Raw genomic sequence first — 26,811 nt, 5'->3', positions numbered from 1 at the left:
CATAAGAGTTGGGAAGCTGTCTGAAATGTTTGTTAAAAACTTTGAAGGGGTGCCGTTGGCCTAGCGGTCCAAGTGTGCGTCCAGTTGTAGTAAATATTATCATTTTCGATCAATAGAACATTGAAAATTGTGCCTAGTTTTAATTCTCACAAGTTAAATGCTCTTATCACCAACTTGCATAATAATTTGGCACGCTCATTTCTAGAGGTGTGAAAAAATATCGATACAGCAATAGTTTGCGATACTTTGACCTCCAATATGATATCGATATTTCAACTATTAATATAGATATTTTTGTAATAATAAAAATTCACACTTTAGCCGAGTTGGAACTGAAATACAAATTCAGTATTTCAAAAACAATAAAGTGGAAAAGTTGTTTTAAATCAAATAGTTTTGTCTTAATTTGTCCTTTCAATTTTGAGTAATATTGTGAGATTTACATATACACCATCCCTTTTTTTTCTTAGTTTAGTGTGTAGAATATCGCAATATATCACAATATTGTTATAGCGTGATATATCGTATTGTAACCCAAGCATTGTGATGCGTATCGTATTTTGAGGTTCTTGGCAATACTCACCCTTACTCATTTCTGCAGATTCTGCATTTATTTAAAAATACAGTCGAAAAGCATCATTTTAACCACACAGTTGAAGAAATATATTCACTATCTGACTTCCTAACAAATTTGAAAATGACTGTTAACATAGTTTTTTAAAATATTCACAAAATGCAACTTGCGTAATAATTTGGAACACGTTGTGAAGTGCTTTGCATTGAACGTATATGGTTGAATGTCAGCGTGAAGAGGGAGGAATACGAGGCTGAACTACATGCGCATATCTCAAGGTGTCTTGTGATTTATAAATGGAACATTTCGTAAAGTTTGCGTGCAAACGGTTTTAAAAATCAGAATTTTTGGGGGGCGGACGCCATTCCCAGGAATTCGGAGTACCTATACTTTTAGTAGGGATTCTATGCACTCTTCTATAAACGTGAGCCCTGGACTCTTCTATTACAGAGTCACGCTGTTGCAGAATACATGCAGAATGCAGTTTGGCATTGCCTTGCTGGAACATGCAAGCTCTTCTCTTAAAAAGGCAACGTGTGGATGGCTCCAAAACCTATAACTACTGTTCAGCATTGACAGTGACTCCCCAGATGTGTGAACTAGCCATTGATGCTGGCTTTTGAACTATGCTCTGATAACAAGCCAGTTCAATCAATCAATCTTTATATAACAAGCTAGTTGGTCCCTTTCGTCCTTTGATTGGAGGATGCAGCGTCCATGAATTCCAAAAGGAGTGTTAATTTCTGAAAGTTTTCCGCTTCCCCTCAGTCCATCTTAAATTGGCTTTGGGCCCAGAACAGTCTCTGGTTTCTGGATCATGTTTCTATAAGGTTTCCTGTTTGAGTAGTACAGTTTGAACCTGCATTTGTGGATGCAGCAACAAGTGGCGTTCACAGACTTTGGTTTCTGGATGTGATGTCTCTAGATTAAGTCTTTGGGCATATCTCTCATTCTTCTGCTCTATTTCCCCACCTTGTTAGTTGTTGTTTCATAAGGTTTGAACGTGATTTTACTTCTATTTGAAAGTTAGTGTTATGCTCATATAGGTTTCCCATAAAGTCATTCAAATCTATTCATACTTTCGGACTACCGCAGACCTGCAGTCTTCATATCTGAGGGAAATTCTGCCACTTGTACTGTTAATTTAGGACAAAGTTATTGTTGTTTTCTGTTAATATTTTGTTTCTCCTGGTATATTATCATTTAAAACGTGTTCACAACTCATCAAATGTTATCCTTCCAGGGAAAAGAAAAAGGAGCAAGAGAGGGACGAGCTCTGGAAGAAGCTGGAGGAGCTGAGGCTCAACAACAGCGGTCTGGTCCAGAACAACAGCCACAAGCTCCTGAGTGTCCAGAACAACAACAACAATAGCAACAACAACAACAGCAACAACAACGACAGCGGTAATGATGATCATGAGAACCAGGACAAGAGTGTTAGCGCGGCTGAGGTTGCCATGGATGACAAAGATCCTGATGCCAGTGAAAGCGACCCCTGTGCCAAATGACAGCGGACACCAATTTCAATCCCTTTTGGTTTTCACACCTCGTTCAGGACTGTCAGGAGATGATTAACAGAGACAGAAAGACACAAATTACACCTCAGCAGTATATAAATCTATTTAGAATGACCTAGAGCGCCAGCATTTCTTTGGCAAAAAGAAAAAAAAAATCTATATTTCAACTTAAGACTATTTTTGATGTTACAGTGTGGCTGCAGTAAAATGTTTGATCAACGATGTATCCCTTCACATTTAGTTTCTTAAATGAAAATGATTTGTTTTTGCTATATTCGTTGTAATGTACATGCGAGGGGAGGAGTAATGACTTGAATTCAATGTTTCCGATTGTGCTGCACTTAGACAAGCTGATTAGCTATTTAAAGATGTCTATTTTTAATGTGCTTTTTTCCTTGTTGCTGCCAACACTCGTGTGCGAACCTTAAAGAAGAAGGTAAACACAGACTTTGGGAGTATTCGGGGCAGACGGGACCAGATCCATGATTAGACTTTTAGTGTCCATTAATGTGTAGTAAAGGGCTGTTAACAGGAAACAGAGAGAGGACAGTGACATGTAGAGGATGACAGACGCTTGGCCAAATAAAGAAAGATCCTAAAGAATACAATCCCTGATGGAGAGTGATATCCCTGTAAGTGACTCTAGTCGGGACTTGGAAACTATTCACAATTACAGTAAATATACATTTTTTTTGTTTCAGGTGTTGGTGAATATTTTTGTATCTGAGTGGAGATAATAATTATAATCCAACACCTGCGGTTATGAGATTATCTACACTAAAGTACCCAGAAAGACTGAAATGTTTTCAGCTGACTGGAATTAAAGGAACGGTTTGACATTTGGAGACATAGACTCGTTGGACGAGGGGACAAATATGAAGCCACAGCCGCAGCTGGTTAGCATAGCTAGCAACAAGACTGGTGTCAGAAACACTCAGCCTGAAACTGTTCAAGCCACACTCAAACAATCGTTAGAACCAGAACCAGGTTTATCTTCTAAATTCAGGCACGTCTTGGTCAATCATATACAAGCAAACACATTTCTGTTCCGTTGTTTTGACACAAGATAACTATTCTTCTGTTTCCATTTTTAGTGAACAAAGATTTACAAAAACACTTTCCAGAACGGTAGAATCATGTATTTGAGTTTTACAAACATTCTAAGTGTTTTTTTGTGTTTGTTAAGCTTTTAGATGCATTAACATGTTATGATTAATAGACCTCCTGGATCTTTTATCGTCTCAATAGTCACTAAAATATCAAACATCAACACAGCCATGTGCGAAGCTCTAAAGCAGTGCTGTTTTCTTGTCTGAGTCCTGGTTAATGAATTTAAATCCACTAAATATCACCTCAAAAAGTCATCAAATGAATTTCCATATATATTGTTAATAAATCTGTACAATAACTGAAGTGTAAAAACAACAATTTCTAGTTTCTCAAAGGGTTAACCAGCGAGGTATCTCTTGAGTAGCTAATTTTGTTGATTAAACAAACAGAAAATAAGTTTGAGACTATCTAACCAGCTACTGGCTGTAGCTTAATTCTTTTACCCTAGTCGTGAGAGTAATATCAATTTTCTCCCCCATCAGAGAGACACATTAGAAAAGTATTTCTAAAAACTATTTTATTAAAAGCCGTGGATTTAAGGGGTTAAACATAGAGGACAGATAGTAGTATATTTTTCCACAGTATTGAGAGGGCAAATATGTTCTATTTTACAGATGGCTCATGTTTGATAAAGGATGCGCTTCAGTGTATATTTGTTGAGTGTGTTTATGTGTATATGTTAGTATTGGGGCTACTTAAAGGGAAATGCCACTCAGTTCAAGAATAATGTACAGTTTAATGTGTCTGTGGTCTAACGAGTGCAGTCAGTGCTTAGGAACATAAAAGGTTCCCCATTAGAGCTGGAAAGCAAATGATGACACACCACTTCTCCAGTATTTCAGCAGACAAGACGTTTGATTTGGTGTTTGAGTTTTTATATCCAAAACGCATCTCCCGGCTTTATAACGACCTCACATCCGCTTTTATTTTCCAATTTCTGACGTTGGGGATTAATAAATGTGTTCATGAACTTAATCTTACTGCCATAGATCATAGGAAGGACTATTTAAAATTTGAAAGGTGTTCCCTCTGATGCTGAGTGTGTGCTCTGTCACTGTTTGAGGTTTTTTTTTTTTTATAGGTCCAGTCTCTTCTGATGCCTTTACTGTCTGTACAGCATTCCAACCTCTGTGACTGCGCAGGGGAACCTGTTTTATAATCGCAGATCTTATTTAGGTTTCACCATCAAATAAAGTCAACTTTATCTTTCTACTCAGAGCAGAGGAACCAGTGTGTTTTCTTTTCCAGTCACTGGTGTGTGTTGAGCTGCAGTACATCACAGTGGCCAATAGATGGTGTAGGAAAATGTATCTTTGTTGTCAGTATGAAGCTGCTGGGGTTCTATAGAAGTAAATGAATTTCTGTGCTGCACAAGTCAACTGCAATTCTTTGAATAGCTTATTATTAGTGTATGTTTATATAATATTTAGTTCGATATTTTCAATAAGGTTTTGACCTTCCATGCATTTAACCCTCCTGTTAGGGACAACAATAATGTTCCTGGGTCAACTTGACCCAGGGCACATATAACAATTCAAAAGTGTCAGAACCCCAAAAAATCCCAATAAACATTTTTTAAATTGCATTTTTTAACTCCTTTACTAACCATTTAAATCAATATATAGTGCAAAAAAACAGATCATGGTTCAATGAGGATAACTCACTCGTTTTTTTATGAAAATTCATGTTAAAACTTTTTTTATGTACATTTGAAAGTGATTGGGGTGAAATGTGTAACACAGTTGCAAAGAAACATTTAGTATTTGACACTTCTGACCCCTTTTAGCCTCCACTTTGTCTGCAGGGTCAAATTGACCCACGGACAGTATCTATATGCATGCGGGGGTTGTATATGTATGAAATGAACCATTTTCATTCTATTTTATATGTTGTTCACGCTAATTAAGCCAAGCAGAAGAAGTTTCATAGTGAAAAAATACATTTTTTTTTTTAAATTAAAATGGGTCAATTTGGGGCGCTGGTGGCCTAGCTGTCTAAGCGCCCCACACACAGAGGCTACAGTCCTCGTCGCAGGGGTCGCCGGTTTGATTCCCAGCCGGTCAACCATTTCCTGCATGTCTTCCACCGCTCTCTACTCTCCACATTTCCTGTCTCTCTTCAGCTGTCCTATCAAATAAAGGCAAAAAAGGCAAAAATAATTTTTTTTTTAAATGGGTCAATTTGACCCACAACATGACAGGAGGGTTAAGTAAAAAAGCAAACCCAGGGAGTCACATGAACAAATATCATAAATATAAGTCACACATGTAAAACTGTCTGGGCTTCCAAAGAGAAAGGTTTCCATTTTCTCCAGCAATGTGCAGTTTATATGTAGATGTGTATCTCTTTCTATTACTATCTGTTATCACCACCCTGCCAGCTTCCCATACAGAAGTTAAAGGTGACATATCATGCTTTTTTCATCAATATATATTGGTCTAAGAGGTCCCCAAAACATGTCTTTAAAGTGTATTGCTCAAAAAACACTTTGAAATCAGATTTTGGTCTGCCTGAAAAACCCTCTTCTTCAGTCCACCTCAGAACACTCTGTTTTCTCTCTGACCACGCCCCCTCCTGGATGTGCCCTCGGCTGTGCAGCACGTTGATCTAATGTTTACATGTTGGCTGAATATACACGGCTGCTCAGAGATCACGTTACTTCAACCCTCTGAATCTGATCCAGAATCTGATCCTGACGGAGAGGCGCCTGTAGCAGGACCTTTCTGAAGGATTGGTCACAGATTTAGTGTTTCTTGTTGTTTTATTTATCAGTATGTCGACGTGTGTCTTGGTACACAACTACGAACATGTAGCTATGTGGCTATGCTAACTAGCGCTAGCACTTATCCATGATAAATAAAAATCATCCACTAGATCTTCAAATCTGCAGACGTGGGGAGTCAAACCGACCTCTGCCAGAAAGGCAGCGGGACCTTTTCTGAAGGATTGGTCACAGATTCTGTGTTTCTTGTTGTTTTATTTGTCAGTATGTAGACGTGTGTCTTGGTACACAGCTACAGCTACGACATGTAGCTATGTAGCTATGCTAACTAGCGCTAGCACTTATGCATGATAAATAAAAATCATCCACTAGATCTTCAAATCTGCAGACGTGGGGAGTAAAACCGACCTTTGTGTTTATTAAGACAGCCTACAACTAGCATGCCTCCCTCCTAAGCTCCTTGTTACCACACGTGTGCAGGTAATGAAAAACGGAGGAGGGATTCAGTATTATTTTATACAGTCTATGGGCTGAACAAGCTCCGAGCTCTGACTTGCGTCATGGACCGGATATTGGTGTTACGTAACAAAAACACGGAAGTCTGAAACGGCTCGTTTTAGACACATTTACAGAAAGGTGTAGAAATCAAAACAGGGGCAGAATGGATTTTTTTCATTCTCGGGGGGTTTGTAGACATGCCAGGGACACATATTTCAGGTAGAGAACCATTAAAAAGTCAATTTTGCATGATATGTCACCTTTAAGAACTGCTGATAGTTGATAGCTTTGATAGTCCTGAAAGATGGAAGGACACAATGCTCACGACCAATTTGCTAAGACTCACAACCCCTTTGCCCCTGAAGTGCAAATCACAAAGAAAAATCAGAAAACACTACAGCAATTCAGAACAGTGTTTTCTGATTTGTCGCTGTGATTTGCATTTCAGGGCCATCATAGCTAACACACTTTTTAACATCAACTTTACCAGTCTAAATAGGGATCCTCCAAAGCCCAAGCCATCCTACAATATGTAGGCCTACAGGAGTCTTACTTCTAATAATGTTGGAACATAAAGGCAAAGAATGTCCTCTAACTCTTTATTTCTTCAGTAGCCAATTACATCCTGTGTCCAACCTCAGCTCTTACCTCGACCTATGTCCCCTCTGGGCCTCCATACTCCATCCAGGAGCAGAGACATTTGTCCTCGGAGCTTCTTGAACACTTCGCACGCGCCCCTGGGCTGCTCCATCGGCGTGTCTTGTGCTCTGAGTTACCATGGTGACGCATCCACCTGCATAAAAAGTCAGCCTTCAAGCGCTCACGTCGCTTTCAGAGAAAAGTCCAGATTTTGCTCCGCCAACACTTCCAGAACCAGCTCCGACCAATGACTTTAATCTCCTCTGAGGACAACCGGACCGTCTCTGCCTTCACCTCCAAACTGACCCCAACTGCTGACATATGCGTCGGGCTCGCCATCCTCTCCGTCGGTACGTGCTTTCACATTCTGACACGCTCCTGGTTTATATATGTTACATGTTGACATTGAGGGATCTGTGCTTGGCGTGCAAATAAAACAGAGAACAACGTTACTTTGAGTTTAAAGTTTTATTTTTTATGCTCAAAATAAACAATAAAGCTTTATTTTGTTACGATTAGAATATTCTGGTTAATTATTCTGTTCCTAATATGGGGAATATGTTTAGATACAATACATCTCATGTGAAGCAGTGAATTAGAAAGAGCACATTGTCACATTTTAACTGGTGTTCTCAGAAAAGTTGGATTTACAGGTAAAATAAAGTCATTACTTTTGTCCCATTGTCTCCCACTGAGAAAAAGGAGGAAAACAGATCAAATCAAAAAGTGACAGAGTGTGATGAAGACTTGTTTCATGCATTTTCTCTGTTCATTCATATGAGCTTCTTCTGCCATGCAGCACTCAAACCACCATCTGTTGGTCTGGATTGCAGATGGGCATTTTTATTAACATGCTTCTACATTGTGATGGTTTAGGTAGTACTCAACAAATCCCCCCAAAATTCACCCTGCAGCTAACTTTGTAAAGACTGATTAAATGAGTCTGTATGTCATACATCTGTTTGAACAGATACCTCAATACTTCTAGAAAGCATAGCACCGCTGCTTTTGGTGGATTGTTGATATATTGGGGTTTTTTGCCTCAGATTTCTGAGTCCTCTAAATGTCAGAATGCTCCTGAAATGAAAGGAGGTATATCTGAGTTAAGTCTTGCATTGGGGTGCTGTATGCGACAGAGAAGTCTCTACCTCACATGACTGATGTGATGTCTGCAGTGTCAGATAACAGTGACATTTTTTTCTGCTGTAGTCAAACCTGAAGACAGATTTTGTTTTGCATCTTTTCTGAAAAGGAAAATAAGCAGCGTGGACACTTTTTGTGTCAAGTACAGAATAACTATTCTTTGTAATCATACGTCATTGATTCTGACTGTTATTAAAGCAGCTATAGTCATGAAGCTTAATCCACCCAAAAAAATGTTTCCCCCTTTAAGTGAAGAAGCTGAGAACAGTGATATAGGGGTCAGCCTGCAGGATGAGCTGGAGATACAATATATATATGTTTAGACTGGCTTTTATGTAGGGTTGTGTGGTTTTATTACTTTAATATTTCATATTTATTCTAATATTGTGTCACTGTTCTATTTCTCCATAACTCTTAATCTTTATTATTTAACTGCTCTATTTTATTGCTATTTCCAGTGCTTTTATTCATCTTAATCGCTGTTGGTAGTCTTGATATAAACATCAGTTCTGAGAGAGATTTCTAATGTCAACACTACCCCTCCCCTCTCTGCTCCCATAACCCCACCCACAAAATATCGTTGTGCACGTTCTATGAGAAAGAAGTGGCTTCCCAGCCAATCAGGGCGACAGAGGGTCAGGGAGGAGCTCTGATTGGTCCGTGATAACAGGAACGAGGGGAATAATAACATTGCTTGATACAAAGGCATTGGAAAACGCAGAGATGTCGCAATAGTCTCAAATTACTTCACTTACAGATGAGTGCCGACTGGTATTATGACCTTTTCTCCAAACCCAGCAGAAAAAAAGTTTTTTGTTTTCAAATCGATGTAAAGCACTTTGAAATGCATTTAATTTGGATAAAAGATGCTGTATAAATATAGCTTGATTGATATTATAAGCCTTTAAGTTGGTATGGTGATTGTATATTGTTGTGATTGTTAGTGTTGTAGAAATGTAGTTGGTTGAAACACTAAACACAAGATAAGATAAGATAAGATAAGATAAGATAGTCTTTTATTCCTCCTACATACGGAGAAATTTAAGTTTCACAGCAGCAAAGTAGACAGTGCAAAAGAGTATAAAGCAAAGAAGAGCCTATAAAATATTAATTATTAAAAATAAGCATATCTTACAATATATATATATATATATATATATATATATATATATATATATATATATATGGTTGTAGAGTCATATATATATATATATATATATAAATATATATGGTTGTAGAGAAAGACCTGCGATATCTCTCCGTGAGACACCGTGGGTGAAGAAGTCTGTCACTGAACGAGCTACTTAGTGTTGTCATGGTCTCCTGGGGCTCAGACAGTCATACAGAGTGCTCTGCAGTTCTGCAGAGTGTGACGATAAACAGATGAAATGGGCTTCTTTTTATAATACAGAATGAGTCAGTCAGTAATAGTTCCTCTTTTGGAGAGGGCCAGGCTCGGACCAACTCGCCCACACTAGTTCTGCTGTCAGGTCTCGACATGAAACATGTTGTGTGTTTGGTGTCCCTTTAGGTTAGCTTATTGTGAACCTAGCAAATGGAAATGTTAGCTAAGGAGTGGTTGACTACATATTTGTCTATTGTTAGCTGATCGGTCATGAATTATTTATTTATTTAACCAGGTGAGTTAATTGAGAACCAATTCTCATTTGCAATAACGACCTGGGCGAGAAGGCAACACAGGTGGCATGACAATATTAAAAAAACAAAACAAAAAAACAGAGAGGACATACAGAGAGACCTAGAGACAGAACAATACAATACAAAAATACAACAGCAGTGAACAACTTATAAGCAACTTAAAAGCAAGTACAGTGATGTTGAGTTATGGGGTAAGTGGCGAGTGGAATGACAGAGGTCAGCTTTCGGGATTGTTGCAGGTGATTCCAGTCATTTGCAGCTGAAAACTGGAAGGAGGTGCGTCCAAAGGAGGTCTGGGCTTTGGGTGTGATGAGTTTGATAAGGTTACTTGAGCGCAGGCTACGGTTTGTGCTGTGAAGTTTGATTAGTGACTGTAGATATAACAGGGTTTTACCAGTGAGGGATTTGTAAATGACTAGAAACCAGTGTGTTTGTCTGCAAGAGTGGAGTGAGGGCCAGTTCAGCTGAGAGTACAGGTGACAGTGGTGAGTGGTGAATGGGGCTCTATAGTGACAAAACGGATAGCAGCGTGGCAAATCACATCCAGTTTGTGAAGGAGAGTGTTGGAAGCAGACCTGTAGGCTATGTCACTGTAATCAAGAACTGGGAGGACTGTCATCTTAACCAGAAGCTGTTTAGCAGAGTGTGTGAGTTATGCAGTTTTAACAGAATTGACTATGTCAAAACTCTCTCCAGTATCATATATTATTTTCAGTTTATTTTAGCACTCAGCACATTCTCAGCTAACAATATTATTAAGAGGATGTGGTTGTAATTCTTACATAAGAATTACAACCTTACATGGAATAATGCATAAATGTGCTGTTCAGAATGAAAATATTACTCAATGTGTGTCTGGACTATCATTTCTAATAGTCTCCACATTGCATGTTGTCTTTCAGTCGTGAAAAACTATTTATACTATTTGTAGTGACTAGGAAGAGCCAAACGCCGCTTAGAGGCTGACGTTGGGCCTAGTAAAGTGTTGGACGTGCTAAAAGCAAAAATCACTGATGTACAAAAAAGTAAGTTTAACCTTTAATTAACGAAAAAGGATAATCAATTTATGACAAAGTGCACAAAAGAAAATAGTGAAAATAAGCTATAATAAGTGAAAACTAAGCGGTCAACAAAAAGTATGGAGACCCAGCTCACCCCCTCTTTCTACCTCATAACAAATGAAAACAGGTGGCCTATATGAACTGAATATCCCCACCCTTAACACATGATCTGTAAATAACCTAATTAACTGATCCCACAATAAGCCATATCATAAACAAACAACAAAAAACAACACCACAAAAAATATACAAACAATAAACTACCCTAAACCTCAAAATAAGATACAATAAAAACTTGAATCCTTCATGGCTCCTACACTATTTCACTCTGCCTCTTTGTGCAGTTCTGCTCTCTGTTCTAGGCAATGGGCTGGTTCTGGTGATCTGCTACCGCAGGAGGAAGAAGATGGTAGGCTCAGAGCTGCTGTGCGTCAACCTGGCTGTGGTAGATTTCTTCTGCTGCATCTGCTTCTACCCGCTCTCCATCCTCTCCTCCTTCCACCATGCATGGCTCGGAGAACACATCACGTGTGTTTACTACGGCCTTGGCTGCTTCATTTTCGGCCTGTGTGGCATGTTCACCATCACCGCCATCAGCATCATCCGCTACCTGAAGACTTGCTACAGCTTGTTTCATGGTGAGGGCCAGGCTTTCTTTGTAGAGACACACAAGTTTAGAGGCATGAAGGACAAGGCTTTCACTACTAAGGACATATTAATTTTTTCAAGAGACATAAGAAGTGAATAAATATTAGTCTGACCGCTCAATAGCTGACATATTACTTAAGGGTTGCCTATCCTTTTCAGTATATTCAATCATAAAGCCTCTTCTGCTCATTAAAAGATCCGTCAGGATCAAGAGACAGGAAATAATTAAGTGTACCCATGTACTAACATTTATGTTGCTTGTCAAAATGGACAGCCGGAATACATTTGACGGTTCTTGTAAGCAGACGTCCCACTCTTTTCATTTTTCTGTCAAGATGTTGACATAGGTCTGCAAAGTTGCTTCGTGCTTCATTACCTGATTCTAAAATATCTTGCACGGAAGATGATGGGAGAGCATGATAGTCGTGTAAAAGCTTTAATGGCTGTGTGACAAACGTGTCTTACACTGTATGTTTTCTCATGACAGATAGAGATGGATGTTGACAGGACTTGTGCACCTCAGGTGAAATAGTAACTGCGAGGGTAGTACAGTGTAATCATTTGGCTTCTCTTTTCATAGACTTTTCTTTTATATTCATAATAATACACTTCCCATGGTACACTTCCTGACAATAGAACATAGAAAGCTGTGGCATTGAGAGATTCTTAAAACATTTGTTAACGATATGTCTGAGCTGTTGAGGTGAGAGATTCATTACCACAACACTATATAATCGTACTTGTCATCTGTATCCACATTATGAATCTGAAGTGCTTCTTAAAATTATAGGATAGGATCATAGACTAAAAATAATGGACGTAGTATCTGTGACGTCACCCATCTGTTCCTGAATGCTGTTTTAAAGCCAATCGACGGCGGCAGCCATATTGGAAATGCGGAACTCAACCAGGCATAGTGTGACATAAAGAGATGGAGTTTGAGCCTCCTAGCCAACAGCTATGTGTTCCCGTTCGGGAGTCAAGTCAGTCATGTCCTTATCTGGGCAAAAACTTGTAATCCTAAAATCTTCTGAATCGTTGTGTTAGAAAAAAATTCACCCCCCCATACAGTGTGTGCTGGTAGAGAGATTAGCTACGTAGAGCCAAGCCGTTTTTTTGAACCAGGCTGTAAACATGTTTATTAATGCTGCAAAGATCATCTTTTTTGAATTGGTGTCTATGTGGTTTCCGGTGTTTCTGCAGCCAGCCTCAAGAGGATTTTCAATGAATTGCAGTTTATAACGCTTCCACATGGGCTTCATAGTTTGAGACCGGAGGTTGCCGCTTTGATAGGATTGAATGAGTGAACATTTCTAACTGTGAACTAACCCAGTCATATTTCCTCTCTTTCAGCTGGGTGGCTGGAAGGGACTGATCTCCGGATAGCCTGCTGTTCAATCTGGCTCGTGGCTGCTATTTGGTCCAGCTTTCCTCTGTTTGGCTGGGGCGAATACGTCCCGGAGCCTTATGGACTATCCTGCACCATCGCCTGGAGGGGCTATCACACCTCCGCCAAGGATGCCTTCTACGTCATCTGCTCCTTCGTCTGCTTCACACTGTTCCCCGTGCTCTTCATTGTGGTGTCCCAGTGCCAGATCCTCTACAAAGTGTCCCGCTTTAGCTACTCACTGTCGTCGAGAGGCATCCGCAACAACCTGCGGAGCACAGAGAAACGTCTCTCTATGGTAAATGAAGGGTTATGAGTGGGACTATTTCAGAGCCGAGGGCAGGGACCTTCTTAATTCTTCTGATTGAATAACAACATCACTGAAACCTTGACTTGGACTTTATTGCTCCGATATTCAACTTACTTTATATTTGATTCCTGAAATTGATTTTTTGAAGCATTAAAGCAAAATCTGTCCGTTCCTTTTAGAAAGGGTTTTCACAACACTACTTCTTGGCTTAGAGCAGAAAGTCATGAAACCTTTAGGGTAAGACACAATGATGAGGATTTTACCTTGACTTCACTTTGCTGAAACTTTTTACTGTACACTTGTATGGGGCGCCGTTTGTAAAGATGTGCACACTGAAAATAACAGCAAGATTTCTCCACATTTAGCTCCAAACGTCATAAAAATATAGAGTGAATTTTTTAAGACACTTTTTTATCACATTTAGAGGAATATTTGTGATCTTCTTCACATTTCATTTTGTTGTGAGAAATATATTAAGTTAAAATCATTGTTAAATCCAAATGCTAAATATAAATATAAATGTTAAATATAAATCTAGATAAAGATAAAAGTACAAAAATAAATAATAAAAATGAGTTTAGTTTGTTGAGGAATATTTCCTAAAAATAAAAATTCTGTGATATTTAATGATATTTTTGAATTATTAACCAAAAAACACATAAAAAATAGATATATGTGGTTAGATAAGTAAAAAAATATGTTATATGTTTCCTTTTTGGTTTTATCCAAAAATGTATTTTAAATATCTTGAGAGGGAGGCTTAAAAAATATTCTAAGCTGAATATTAGATCAATTTACACCCAGGATTTATTATTATTATTATTAATTACTATTACTATTATTGGGGCATTTTCACCTTTATTGGATAGGACTGCTGAAGAGAGACAGGAAATGCAGGGAGTAGAGCTTGGGGGAAGACATAAGGCACATCATCAAGGCCAAGGGGTGACTGCTAGGCCAAGGGGTGACTGCTAGGACAAGGACTACAGCTTTGAATGCTTAGAGCACTAGGCCAACGGCTACGTTGTGGTCAGAAGTCCTTGAGTTTGTCGCCAAAGTTTTCAAAAACTTGATAACTCAAAAACATGAACCTGAAAACCTTTATAGTATATTGAACTCTCCAACTTTGTAGATGACATTCTTAAAAGAGCTTGAAAATAAACATGAAGTGATGTTTTGACTTCAGAATTTGTTTGTGATTAAAGAGGATTACGCTGTTCATGCTTTAGGAAGTGAGCTGAAAGTAGAGCATTTTCACCATCAAGACTTGTAGACTATGTTTACTGAGTTATACTCTGAATATGACAGCAAAGCATTTCATACTGGCCATACTTTACACATCACTCAGAACTTTGACCACCAGACAAGGCTGAGTCTATCTAATCTTAATTTTTCCCTTTGAATACTAGATTTTATGAGCTTTGTCTAACTGTCCTTCATTTACTAGCAAAGGTTAAGACGTACTGACCATGAAGGCAGCAGAAAATGACATGTACATCTTCATTCTATTTATGTATTTATTTAATTATCTGAGGGTACCTCAGCCTTTCAGTACAAAGAGGTTTTAAAAATGAGCTCACATAGAGTGGATTGTCCTTCTTTGAGCTTCAATACTCAATACAGGCCTTACAAAAACAAAAGCAAACAATGCATTCAAGACAGAGCTGAAGAAAGCTTTGAGACCTTGAGGTAGAAAATAGAACTAATATCAACACTTGAGCATAAAAAGGATCTCAATAAGATTTATAAACTTCAAACTGCAGACTCTGTTGTACTAAGTTTTGTATTGGAGGTTGATGTCCGGCTTTGAACATGTCTTAAAGCCAGTACTGAGCTCATATATCAAAACTTGACCAAACATTGACTAGTTGCACATGTCTACGTAAGAGATAATGTGTACCCGTCAGGGTGGGCATGGCAACCGATTCTCATCAGTCTTGTGAGACAAATTCACTCTATACTTTTTTAACTGAAGGTTATGTTAGACAAGGTGCAGAAACATTCATGGTGACATTTCTGTCCTCATCCAGCTCTCTGTCTTCCTATCAGAAGCAAGTATTTAATAGAGCTGGGTGACAATGTCCTACAACAACTCCACTGGCTGCCTGTCAAATACTGCATAGACTTTAAGATCATTCTGCTCACATTCAAAGCTCTCCATAATCTATCACATCCATCCCTCTCTAATCTCCTTCAAACATACACACCTACCCGCACTCTCGGATCCTCTTCCTCCATGCTCCTCACTGTCCTGCTCACCTAACCACCATGGGATCTCCAGCTTTCAGCTGTGCAGCCTCTAATCTCTGGAACTCCATACCACAGAATCTCTTTTAAATTTCAAATCCCGCCTCAAAACCACCTTTTTAGAACAGCATATCTTCTGTAAACTCCTCACATGTACCTTTTTTATTATTTTTCACCCTTCCATTAATTGTGTTCTTTTCATATTGTATATTGCTTATTAATGGTGAAGATGTTTTTTTTTTTTTTTAACCTCTCTTTTACCAGGAATAGTCCCATTGAGATACAAAGTCTGTTTTACAAGGGAGTCCTGGCCAAGACAGCAGCATAAAAAGTTTCACGAATAGAACAGGACAAAACGTATAGTGACAAGTAACTATTACATCGATTTATAAATTAGCAGTGTTAAGCTCTGAAACATGTGCACAAGCTGTTCAGACGATCCTTTATCCTAGTTTTAAAGTCCTCCAATCGAATTAAACAATCCAGTTTCAGGCGACCCTGAAGCTCAAACCAAGAAGAGGGAGCAAAGACATTAAAAGCACTTTTATGACAACTTTAGGAGTCAATAGAGAGCATAAATAAGACAGCAGCTCCTGGAGTACGGCCTTATAAAGAAAGATATACCAATGTTTCAGTCTTCTGTTGTGTTAGGAAGACAAGCCTACCTTTTCATACAAGATACAATGATGTGTGTGGAAAAGGTGAACCAGAGAGAATGTTTTCTATGAATACTCCTGGAAGATCTTAAGAAAAGAAATACCACACTTGGAAAAGAAGGGATGAAGGTTGATAAATGTTTAAAAGGGTTCATAAAGCCGCCATTAAGCAACACAAAGTGTTCTTATCTGATGCTGGTTGTAAAGGCGTCCTTCTGAGTACTTGACATGTGAACAATGTTCTTGTAATTTTCATAAAAGGAAGTAATGGGAAACCTTGGCTTTGAATGTCTTTTTTCACATGCTCATTAGTCAATCAATCAATCTTAGTATTTCTCAGAAGGACAGTCTCCAAGGGAACATGAGTCTTATGTCATCTGTCACTTACTAGTGAACGTTAAAAGATATGATTCATTGCGTTCGTGCTTTTTCTCATAGGAATGAAGTGCTTCTGGTCTAGAGGTAATCTTGTGTAATCTGTCACTTCCTCTTCCAGATGTTTTTCTGCATCAGCCTGGGATTTGTGATCGCCTGGGCCCCGTACGCTGTTGTCTCCTTCCTCTTCATTTTCCACAAGGGGGACTGGTACATGGCACCTGAGGGCTTCGTTTTCCCTGCGCTCTTCGCCAAAAGCTCCCACGTCTACAACCCCTTTATCTACTTCTACTTCAACAAGACTTTCCAGCAGGAGCTCCGCTGCCTGCTCATCACTTTGTGGCCAAGGCTGGGAGGAAATCGAGTGGGTATCCAGGTGGCATCGGGCGACCAAGCTCCTTATCCCATACACATCCAGCTCCAGGAGAGACGCTGCGTGAAAAAGACCAGTTTTTGTCTGTCTCAGGATAAAACTCACAGCAAGAACAAGAGCAAGAGCAGAGGCAGAGCTACGCACACCAGCAGCAACCGTTTCCAGGACAGGCATGTGTATCTCTGCTGGGGGTCCACCTCAAAGAATGTAGTAACCTTCCTGGAGTGTAAATCTGGCTCCCAACCTGTCTCTATATGAAGACTTTCTGACTGCTTTTTGCTGGGAAACACAGGATACAAAAGGAGGGCATGATTGCTCTATGTATATCTCAATCAACCTTTATTTATACTCGAGAGATCGAGGGGCAACCCTCATTTACAGTGATATCGAGTCATTTACAGTGACATTTAAAAAAACAAACACAAACAAACAACAATTCATCAAGAGTATTAAAGTCATCAAATAGGATACTTTTTTATTTGGTTATAAAAACAATTCAAAGATCAAATAAAATAATACAAATAAAAGGAGGTGTAGGGGATTGACTATAAAAGCACTACAATAGGAGGGGCCGGTGGTTGAAATGATACAATTAATATACACAGGTTAACCTAAAATAGTTGCAGAACGGGGTTGAAAGGTTCAAAATTAAGATTCTGAATTGTCCAAAAGTTAAAAGTGCATTTATTTCAAGACACTGCTGCAACTTGTTCCAGGAGTCAGGAGCAGAGAAACAAAATGCAGTTTTTGCCGGTTCTGACTGAACTTGAGGAACATGCAAAAGTAGCTGGTTTGAGGTGCGAGTCTGATATAAACGGTCTGGGTAATGAAGAAGTTCAGTGAGGTAGGTTAGTAATTTTCCTAAAACAGCTTTATGGATAAAAGATTCCAATGGATATTGCTTCTTTCATGGAGAGAGCCAGCCAACCTTATTGTACAGGATGCAATGATGTATGTGAAAGGAGTCACAAATCGTAAAATAAATCGTAACATGTGATAAATGAAGTCAAGGTATTTGAGGGTTGAGGATGGTGCGTTTCTGTAGATTACGTCCCCATAATCCAAGACTGACATTAAAACAGCCTTCACAACCCTCTTTCTACCAAACATTGGAAAAATAGATCTGTTTCTATAGAAATAGCCGATTTTTTTGTCTGAGTCTGTCTGCAAGATTATTAATATGTACATTAAAGTTTAGGTTTTCATCAATGTAAATACCTAGATATTTATACTCTGTGACTCCTTCATTTTTTAATCCTGTTTTTGTGACTATATTTAGATCATTGTGCTCTACTGATTTGGCTCTGGAGATATCATCACTTTTATTTTGTCAGCATTCAGAACCAGCTTTAAGACATCCAGAGTATCTTGCAGGTTGTTAAAAGAGTCTTGTAGATTACTGACCGCAAGTTGCATAGAATCAGCAACACAATACAGTGCAGTGTCATCAGCATACAGATGTGCATGACAGTTGGGCAAAGCTATCTACTATGAGCTTATCAAAGTTTTAAATTAAGATACTAAAATGGGAAAGGAATCAGACAAAATTAATGTTGTTCTTAATGGATTGTTGTTTTGTTTGGGTTTTTTTCCCTTGATGAAGATTTGTTTTAGTACAATCTTGGAACCTAACTGCAACCATCATCTATCATTGTCTGATGATGCGTTGCTATACATGCCTCTGATAATCAATGCCAGTTTGGGAGTAAGCTCCCTGTTGGCGCTCAACGACCTCCAGACAAGACTTTCTCTTCTATGTGGTATTTACACCCGCAATGTGAATGTCGCTCCTCATTTGTTGCTCCATTGCCCCATGAGTTACGCCCATTCATCTGTTCAAATATGTCAGTTCAGCAGCCACTGAGTCACACAAACGTCTTTACTTGAACAGGACAGAAATGCATTCTCACAGATGTGCAGAAGAGCATTTCTAACTGGTGCTTCACTGTTACAGAAGTTGTCTTGCAGCACGGACACTTCCTCAGGTAGCGACAGTCACAGTGATCAGTCAGACACCAAACCTTGAGTCTGAGTCGAGTCTCGAGTCTTCTTTGATTCTTCTGCAGTGGGATCACAAACTCTAAAATACCTGCAGCTACTTGCCAATAATCAGAATTTTAACAAACCAAACATCTTGGACTCAATGGTTGAGTCATTTTAGTTGCTAACATTGATGTTAGCTTGCCAACACAGCAACATAACCAACAGACTCACACGGCCACAATTTTAGTCTGAACAGAATTCCTTTAATCATTTTTACATTTTCACATTGAAATCTGTATGTGCGTTGATGCACTGCCTGAAAGTCAGCATCGCCTGGTCTGGCCACTGCCTGATGATTTTTGGAGATTTGGGCATTTGAAAGTCTTAAAAAAACATTGTTTTGGTTTATGTTGAGACTTTTGCTTTAATTTGAATGCAAAGTTATTTGAAGAAATGTTTCAGCGGTTTGATGTTAGTGTTTGGAAGGTTGTTTTTACTGTCCTGGTCAATAGAGTGTGAAATACATGTAACGTGTAACAATGAGCGTTGTTCTTTGTGTTACTTTGGATAGCAGTGATGTGAACCTTATAGTGTTCATATTTATGTATTAATATGTTTCAGTCAGAGATGATATGAAACAGACAGATTTTTAGAAAACAGACATTTATTACCAATGTTAAGAAGAACTCAAAGGATATACAAATAAGAGCATTTTAAATATATTAAAGACATTTTTTTTCTGGATGGTGTTGTCCTTTTTTTACAGATGTGCAGCTTGACTCATCACAACAGATTTTTGCTGCTGGATCTCCTTCCCTACTGTTTAAATGAGTTCTGCAGGGCTTGTTTCTCCTTTGTATCTTGATGCACCACCTGAAAGCCTGCCACGCCCACAATTTTAGTCTGAACAGAATTCCTTTAACAATAATTTAATCGTCAATATGTCTGCTATAGAATGTGCCTTGTTTGAACTGAATCGGAGACAAAAACCCTAGGATGAGCTATCAAAAGCATGCACCCTTATTTGGGCTTCATTCTTCACATTCAAAGCTGTATGTGTGCTTGATGCACCGCCTAAAACTCTGCCACGCCCACAATTTTGTCTGAACAGAATTTCTTTCATAAATTTTGAAATGTCAATATGTCTGCTATAGAATGTCCCTTGTTTGGACTGAATCGGAGAAAAACTCTAGGAGGAGCTCTGAAAAGTATGCACCCTTATTTGGGTGTCATTCTTCACATTCAAAGCTGTATGTGCGTTTGATGCTTGCCTCAATGCCTGCCACGCCCACAATTTTTGGTCTGAATGGAATTCTTTGAACAGTTTTTAATCGTCAATGTGTCTACTATAGGTTGCCCTTGGCTTGGACTGAATCAGAGAAAAGCCTTCGGAGAAGATAACGAAAGTATGCACCCTTATTTGGATGCCATTTTTCATGTTCAAAGCTAGGTGGCACTCTTCCTGTTGAGTTTGGGATATGGGTGCAAGAGGCTTTTTTGTGCGTCCTGGTGCCATGAATTTGCGTTTTGATTTTCAAGCATGTAGCTCAAAATAACCTCTATAGGGAGGGTTTTTTGAAAACTGTAGGGGGCGCTAGTGAGCAAATTTTTTTACCTTTTTTCGCGACACCCATAAAATGTCGCAATTTTACCCAGGACTGATGAGTGTGTTGGATGAAGTGAGATTACGTGCATTTTAAAGTCACAAAAATCCATTTTCCGAGTTATTTTTTTATGCCCTGCCCCAAAGTCTGACTCGCCCACAATTCAGTCTGAACGGAATTCCTTTACTTTGTATTAATCATCAATGGGTTTACTATAGAATGTGCCTAGTTTGGACTGAATCGGAGAAAAGCTCTAGGAGAAATTAGCAAAAGTATGCACCCCCCATTTTTCATGTTCAATTTAGGTGGTGCTCTTCCTGTTGAGTTTCAAATATGGGTGCAAGAGGCTTTTTTGTGCGTCCTGATACCATGAATATGCGTAGTACTTTTCATGCATGTAGCTAAAAAAACCCTCTATGCCTAGGGTGTTATTTTTACCTCTAGGGGGCGCTACTGAAATTTTTTTTGCGAGACCTATAATAACTTGCAATTTTCACCAGACCCGATGAGTGTGCAAAAATATCTGCGCTTTCATTCACGTTCAGGGGTCCAAAAATGCGTTTTAAGTGGCGGAAGAAAGAACAATCCTTAGGGTTACAATAGGGCCTTCGCCACCAGCGGTGCTCGGGCCCTAATAAAAACAATAAAAGAATAGTAAGAGCTCTATTTAGGAAATAAAAAGCCAAAGATTCTTGCTTAGCTTGGACTGAACTCCAAGGAGAAAAGATGGATTTTCAGTAGTGTTCACCAGACTGTGCAGCTCTAACCTGGAAAGGTAGGCTGTTCCACAGCTTTGGGGCCCCCACTGAGAGGGCTCTGTCCCCACTAGTAGAGAGTCTCGACCGAGGTACTGCCAGGAGCAGCTGGTTTGATGACCTAAGTGCTCTGGAAGTACTGTGAGGCTGTACAAGGTCTGATAAATAGGACGGTGCCTGACCATTTAAACACTTGAAAACAATTAATACCACCTTGAACTGGATCCTAAAGTTAACAGGCAACCAGTGCAAAGACTCAAGGACAGGACTGATGTGATCCTGCCATTCCTTTCCAGTCAGCAGGCGGGCGGCTGCATTTTGGACTACCTGTAGACAGCGCATTGCTGACTGGTCTAGACCAACAAACAAAGAGTTACAATAATCTAAGCGCGATGTAACAAAGGTGTGAATAACTGAAGTTAGACTAGGGTCTGAGTCCTGGACTTGAGTACTACAACACTGGAGGACAGTCGAGTATATTTTTTATACATTTGCCTTTATTTAATGGCATTTCACAAATAAAACGCAAAGGTAAAAACAATTGATAGAAATTGTGTTACAGCATTAGCAGCAGCTCTAGACCTGGAAACTGTCCCTCCAAAAACAGAGTGTGGTTTGTTTCCCCTCCATACGAATACTCCCTGCATTGTTGTTGATAAGGCTGATATCAGAAGTCCGCCCATTCTCGGTTTTGATTGGTTGGTGATGGAGAAGTGACACTGATGAGTGCAGCGGTGTTCCAAAAAATGCTGCACTGTTTTCAACTGAGAACCAGTTAACTATGAGCACAGTGACAAAAAGAATCACTGAGGACATCTTTCTGTTAGGTACGTTGTGTTATGACTGCGGGTCATATTTAGAGTATTGATTGCTTATTGATTCAGAATGTAATATTGTTTTGCCTCTCTGTCCGGTGTAGTGCTGTTTCTGTTGTGTGTGCTCCTCCTCCATACTGTGCTGCAGGTGTCCATCACCCCCTTGTAAAAAAACATGCAAAACACATTGAATGCTGTATATATTTTTCCTCATAAATAGCCTTGCCTTGTGTTGTTCTTCGTTACCTATTATTTAATGTTATTTGTTGTTCACGTATGTTATTTGATATTCATATATTTGCTTTTATTTTGTTATAATTTTGTGCATAATTAACATCAGAACATGTTGAACGACTGTACATTCATTTGATGTACATGTTTCTGTATACAAATTTTATTCAAATAAAGTAATAAAAAAGAAAAGGTGTCTGCCACTAAATGGACTGGAGAAAGTCTTAAAACTGGATTCCATGGGCTCCACCATTTCAATCAATCAAACAATCAATCAATCTTTATTTACTTATATCACAGTGAGGATAATCAACAAGGAGGGAAAAAACACAAGACAAAGATCGGCAACCAATACAGAACACCAAACAGGGAAGAAACACGAGGACAATCCGCAGAGTAAAAACAGAAATTGAACACAAAAAAAAAGCAACTCATGACACAGATCACATTTAGATCACAAAAATGTTAACTATAAGTTATTATCATATTTATTTGGTCAGTTAACAAACAGTATTGTTGTGTTCTGACTCCATTCATCCATCAGTTTTTTTTCCCTGGGATAATAAACATGTTAAATAGGAGATCTATCTTTGTAATGTTTCCTCTTCTCTGCATGTTGGTGAAAAGCCCTGAAGCTGTGTCATTTTTTTTAACAGTGCTTTGTGACAGTGAAATGCTTTAATTTCTATTTCCACACTGAACATGAACTGAAACATTATCACAAATCCACACTTAGAATATCAATATGTTCAAAACCAAGAAACTTTGGAAACCCCTCGTATCTGATGGTAATAATTTTTATGGTTTAATATAACCAGAGTGTCACGTTTCTATTTTGTTCACGCTCCCATTCTTTGGTGATTGAACAAAATGTTTCAATGGAAAGAAATTAACTTCCCTAACAGAGCAGAATAAGCCTCATCTCATTTATTCATGTGCAAACTGAGTGATATAACAGCTTCATTCATGTTAATGTGAAACTCATTCATTTATCTGGTGCTCTCGCTGTTACAAGATCTCCATGTACTCCAGTGAGGAAGCAATTACACATGAGTAGTATGTGTGGAAAAACTCATCATTGTTAGAGGTGTCAGTTGTAGTGATGACCCAGAGAGATATGATTAATTTCTATTCAAAAATGTCTTGAAACCAATGTTACACTTAAGGCTGATTTATACTGCATCGAATCGACGTTGTAGCCTACGCCGGGGTTCCGCGTAGCTCCCGTACCTACGCAGAGGCCTACACACATAGCTGACGTGTACCTCCTCCAAAATGTAACTACCTGTAGAATCACGCGGACCGCAAGCCCCGTGTTTGGTCCGCTCTGCGGCTTTGTGTTTCCCGCATTTATATCACTTACGGGATCCTTGACATCGGCCATGTATTTCATCTCCTACTCTATTCTTCATGTAATCATGTCTGTATGATAACCAGCAACAGTTAGGAAATGCGGGGAGTAGAGAGTGGGGGAAGACATGCAGGAAATGGTCGAGCGGCAGGGAATCGAACCGGTGACCCCCGCGACGAGGACTGTAGCCTCAGTACGTGGGGCGCTTGGACCACTAGGCCACCAGCGCCCCCTGTGTCTCAAGATTAACTAGCAGCTGTAAAAATCAATCCAACTTTCAGTCCTGTAGCCACAGTCAGCAGGCAGTAGCAGACACTAAGTGTACACTTTAGTAATGGTGGTTATTGGCAAAAATGGAAGAAAATAAAGCAGAATAAAAAAAAACTGCATTTGTTATGAATAGTGAAAGTAAAATATGAGCGTCAATACAGCCAATATAGAGAGAATTTGTAAAACAGGAGATTATCTGTTTGGCAAAACCAGCAAAATTCCCTGTGCAGATAAGTCATAACACAAATTGGCAGACAGACAAAACCAGTTAGGACACAATTAAACTTGACCTTCATTGCAATTAGGTTGTATATTTGTTTCCAAGCACTGATCTCCTACACTGCATACGTGTCTGAATGAATTTTGTATGGACACAAAATAATGTATTGGTTCAATGTTAACACAGTTGCAATAGTAGTTTTATGAGGACAGGGTTGTGCTTACATCTTTTTCACTTTCTTTATTCTTCTCTCATTACTTCAGAAGTAAATGCAGACTGCTGTCATTAAGGACAGTGCATACATTTTTTCTTTCCGATCTAATCAGTTTAGTTTGACAAACCTCTAGAATATTTCCCAGGATAACTCCAACACTCGGACTGATCCTTTAAAGGGTCTTTTGAAGTGATCTGTGACATGCTTAGCTGGGCTTTGCCAATGTGCCACCAATTATGTAACCTTGTGAGAATCGGCTGCCTTAATGAGCAACAGAATGTTTTCCTCCATTGTCTAAATCAGCAAGAAGATTTAATTACATTTATTCAATGACCTGTCTCAGGGTTTTATCTGGGCTTTTACCCTAGTGACATACCCCCAACCAGCTTTAGAATTGTTTCGTAAAAAACATCAACAACCTATCAAATATATTAATGTGAAATGGCGTAAATTGCAGTAATAATAGTAATGACAATACTTTCTGAATAAATGGAACCCATAACTGATGCTCCACCAGACAGCCAAGATCAAACATTAATGAAATCAGGATTGGCTCCATGCTGAGCTTTTGACAACTGGACAGAAGCCATTAACTTTTCCTAACAATGGGAGATGTCTAGGACCGGAGCCAACTCTAACTAAAAGAGGCAGTTGTGTTTGTTCCACTGTGCCCATACTGACACATTCATTTTGGAGTCTCATTGCCAGTCCATCACAACCACTGATCTAAAACCATAGAAGGTATATATAATGGACAGCGTCGCTCCGCCTTGTCCCATTGTACGGTTTGGAAGCCAAAATATCCCTCTCAGAACACTGCCATCTTGTAAATTTTCTGCAGCCAGAGTCTGCTCAGTAGGGAATTTGTGTGTTTACACGGTAACAAGCTCTGTCCTAAAGCGTACCGTCCTGAGGTCCTACGGAGTTTCTCTCTACGGCAGCTGTCAATCAAAGCAAACCCAGAAGTAAAACCTCGTTTTTTAACCTCTAATAACTAACGAAAAATAAAGTTTCCAGAAAAAAGAGGCCTTGAACACAAAACAGTGGAATAATAACTACATATCACCACAACATACGGTTGTGAAAAACATACGACATGTATTTATTTTTTTAAAGTTTGACCGCAGCCCCATTCAAATGAAAAGGGGAGACAGAGGCTGTTTTCGAAACCGCCTACTACACTAGCAGTACGTACTGATTTGGCCAAAATTCAGTATGTAGTAAGTAGTATGTGAAAAAGAGCAAAATCTGCAGTATGCCAAAACTCCCGGGATGTCTACTGATTCGGGAAAATTTCACAGTATGCATAGGACCAGTCTGCCTCGGGTAGTGTTTCCCACAATTCACAGTGCTCGTTCCGCTTTTTTCTTTTTCCTTCTTTTTTGACGGGGGGGGACTCAATTTTTAGGTGCTTTGAAAATTATTAAATTACATATAAACCACTTCCTAACTTTTTAAATAATAAGTGATGCTAAATAAGCAGTTTCTCTATCAGCTTGGCCGTTGTTTGCTTCAGCTTTCCAAAACTGTAAATCCAGTGACATCTGGCTCAGCGTACTGCAACACAGATCGAACAGAACAGTCATACTACATACTAAATGCAAATGCAGCATGTAGTAGACAGTACCTACTGAATACTACATTAATAGGCAGTATGTAGCAGGCCGCGTTTTCTACCTATACTGCAGCCAGCCACTAGGGGGAGCAGTTTTTGTGGCGGCCTCACTTTGAGCCGAGCGAGATGACGTCTATTTTATATACAGTCTATGTCTAAAAGCCAGTGCCTCTGCTCTCATGCTATTACTAAATTTTGTTTTATTATTACGATTTGTTAGATTAGTTGTGAGAGTTGTTATTTTTCATTTATTATGATTATTACACCTTTACAGCAAGCAAACAGTATTCGTATTATTCGAATAAGGCTGATATCAGAAGTCTGGGGGGTAGCACTAAATAGAAGATGTTAAAAAAAGATAACTGGGAATGGACCTTCCTATTAATGAATTAGTCTTCAACAGTGAGAAAACTGCCCTAGATTTAAAAAGTCAAATCCAGAAGTCTAAGTGTGTGCGCACCTATCATCCTGCCACCTTTTCATGTACATACTGTACATGGGGCAGGGGAGAATTTATGAGACTCTGACCCTCAGAGAGGCACCGGCTGTCACGGTATCTCACCCTTGTTAGTCTGAAATTGGGGCGCAGCAGCAGCGGGGTCTAATTAAGGGGAGAAGCTGCCCCACTGGAGAGAAACAGGACAGGTTGGAGAGATAGATGGATGGGAGGGTAGGCCTCTACTTTGGGAAAGGGGGGCTTGGATCAGAGTGGCACTGCAGGTCCAGGTCAGGCACAAAGAACTCTCTCTCCTGTTTGTGTGCTGGACGGGCCTCCATTGTTGTCACTCTCATTAGCACCGGGTATAGAGGGGACTGTTTTTCAGGACAGGAGAC

General features: G+C 39.3%; 2 protein-coding genes across 2 annotated transcripts in view; both read left to right on the top strand.

The window, feature by feature from the left end:
- ppp2r5a (protein phosphatase 2, regulatory subunit B', alpha isoform) overlaps window positions 1–4,419 on the top strand; it is a 68,350-nt gene extending 63,931 nt beyond the window's left edge. Inside the window, exon 14 of the mRNA XM_034699288.1 lies at window positions 1,818–4,419. Within this exon, the coding sequence (XP_034555179.1) occupies window positions 1,818–2,082 (265 nt within the window). The 3' untranslated portion in view covers window positions 2,083–4,419. The remainder of the gene's footprint in view (window positions 1–1,817) is intronic.
- Window positions 4,420–7,108: 2,689 nt separating this feature from the next.
- opn8c (opsin 8, group member c) lies at window positions 7,109–19,310 on the top strand. Its single transcript, XM_034698908.1, has 4 exons — window positions 7,109–7,410; window positions 11,268–11,561; window positions 12,925–13,256; window positions 16,668–19,310. The coding sequence occupies exons 1-4, from the start codon at window positions 7,308–7,310 to the stop codon at window positions 17,175–17,177; spliced, it is 1,239 nt and encodes a 412-aa protein (XP_034554799.1). The 5' UTR covers window positions 7,109–7,307; the 3' UTR covers window positions 17,178–19,310.
- The last annotated feature ends 7,501 nt before the right edge of the window (window positions 19,311–26,811 follow it).

This window comes from Notolabrus celidotus, chromosome 13 (genome assembly GCF_009762535.1).
Source record: "Notolabrus celidotus isolate fNotCel1 chromosome 13, fNotCel1.pri, whole genome shotgun sequence".
Taxonomy (NCBI): Eukaryota; Metazoa; Chordata; class Actinopteri; order Labriformes; family Labridae; genus Notolabrus; species Notolabrus celidotus.
This window is presented reverse-complemented; position numbering and strand designations above follow the sequence as displayed.

Bases quoted from the DNA above. Each gene is read 5' to 3' on its own strand.
- opn8c (XM_034698908.1), top strand. From the start codon at position 7,308: ATGACTTTAATCTCCTCTGAGGACAACCGGACCGTCTCTGCCTTCACC. The intron at 11,562-12,924 runs GTGAGGGCCAGG...CCTCTCTTTCAG, and splicing joins TTGCTACAGCTTGTTTCATG to CTGGGTGGCTGGAAGGGACT. The intron at 13,257-16,667 runs GTAAATGAAGGG...TTCCTCTTCCAG, and splicing joins CAGAGAAACGTCTCTCTATG to ATGTTTTTCTGCATCAGCCT.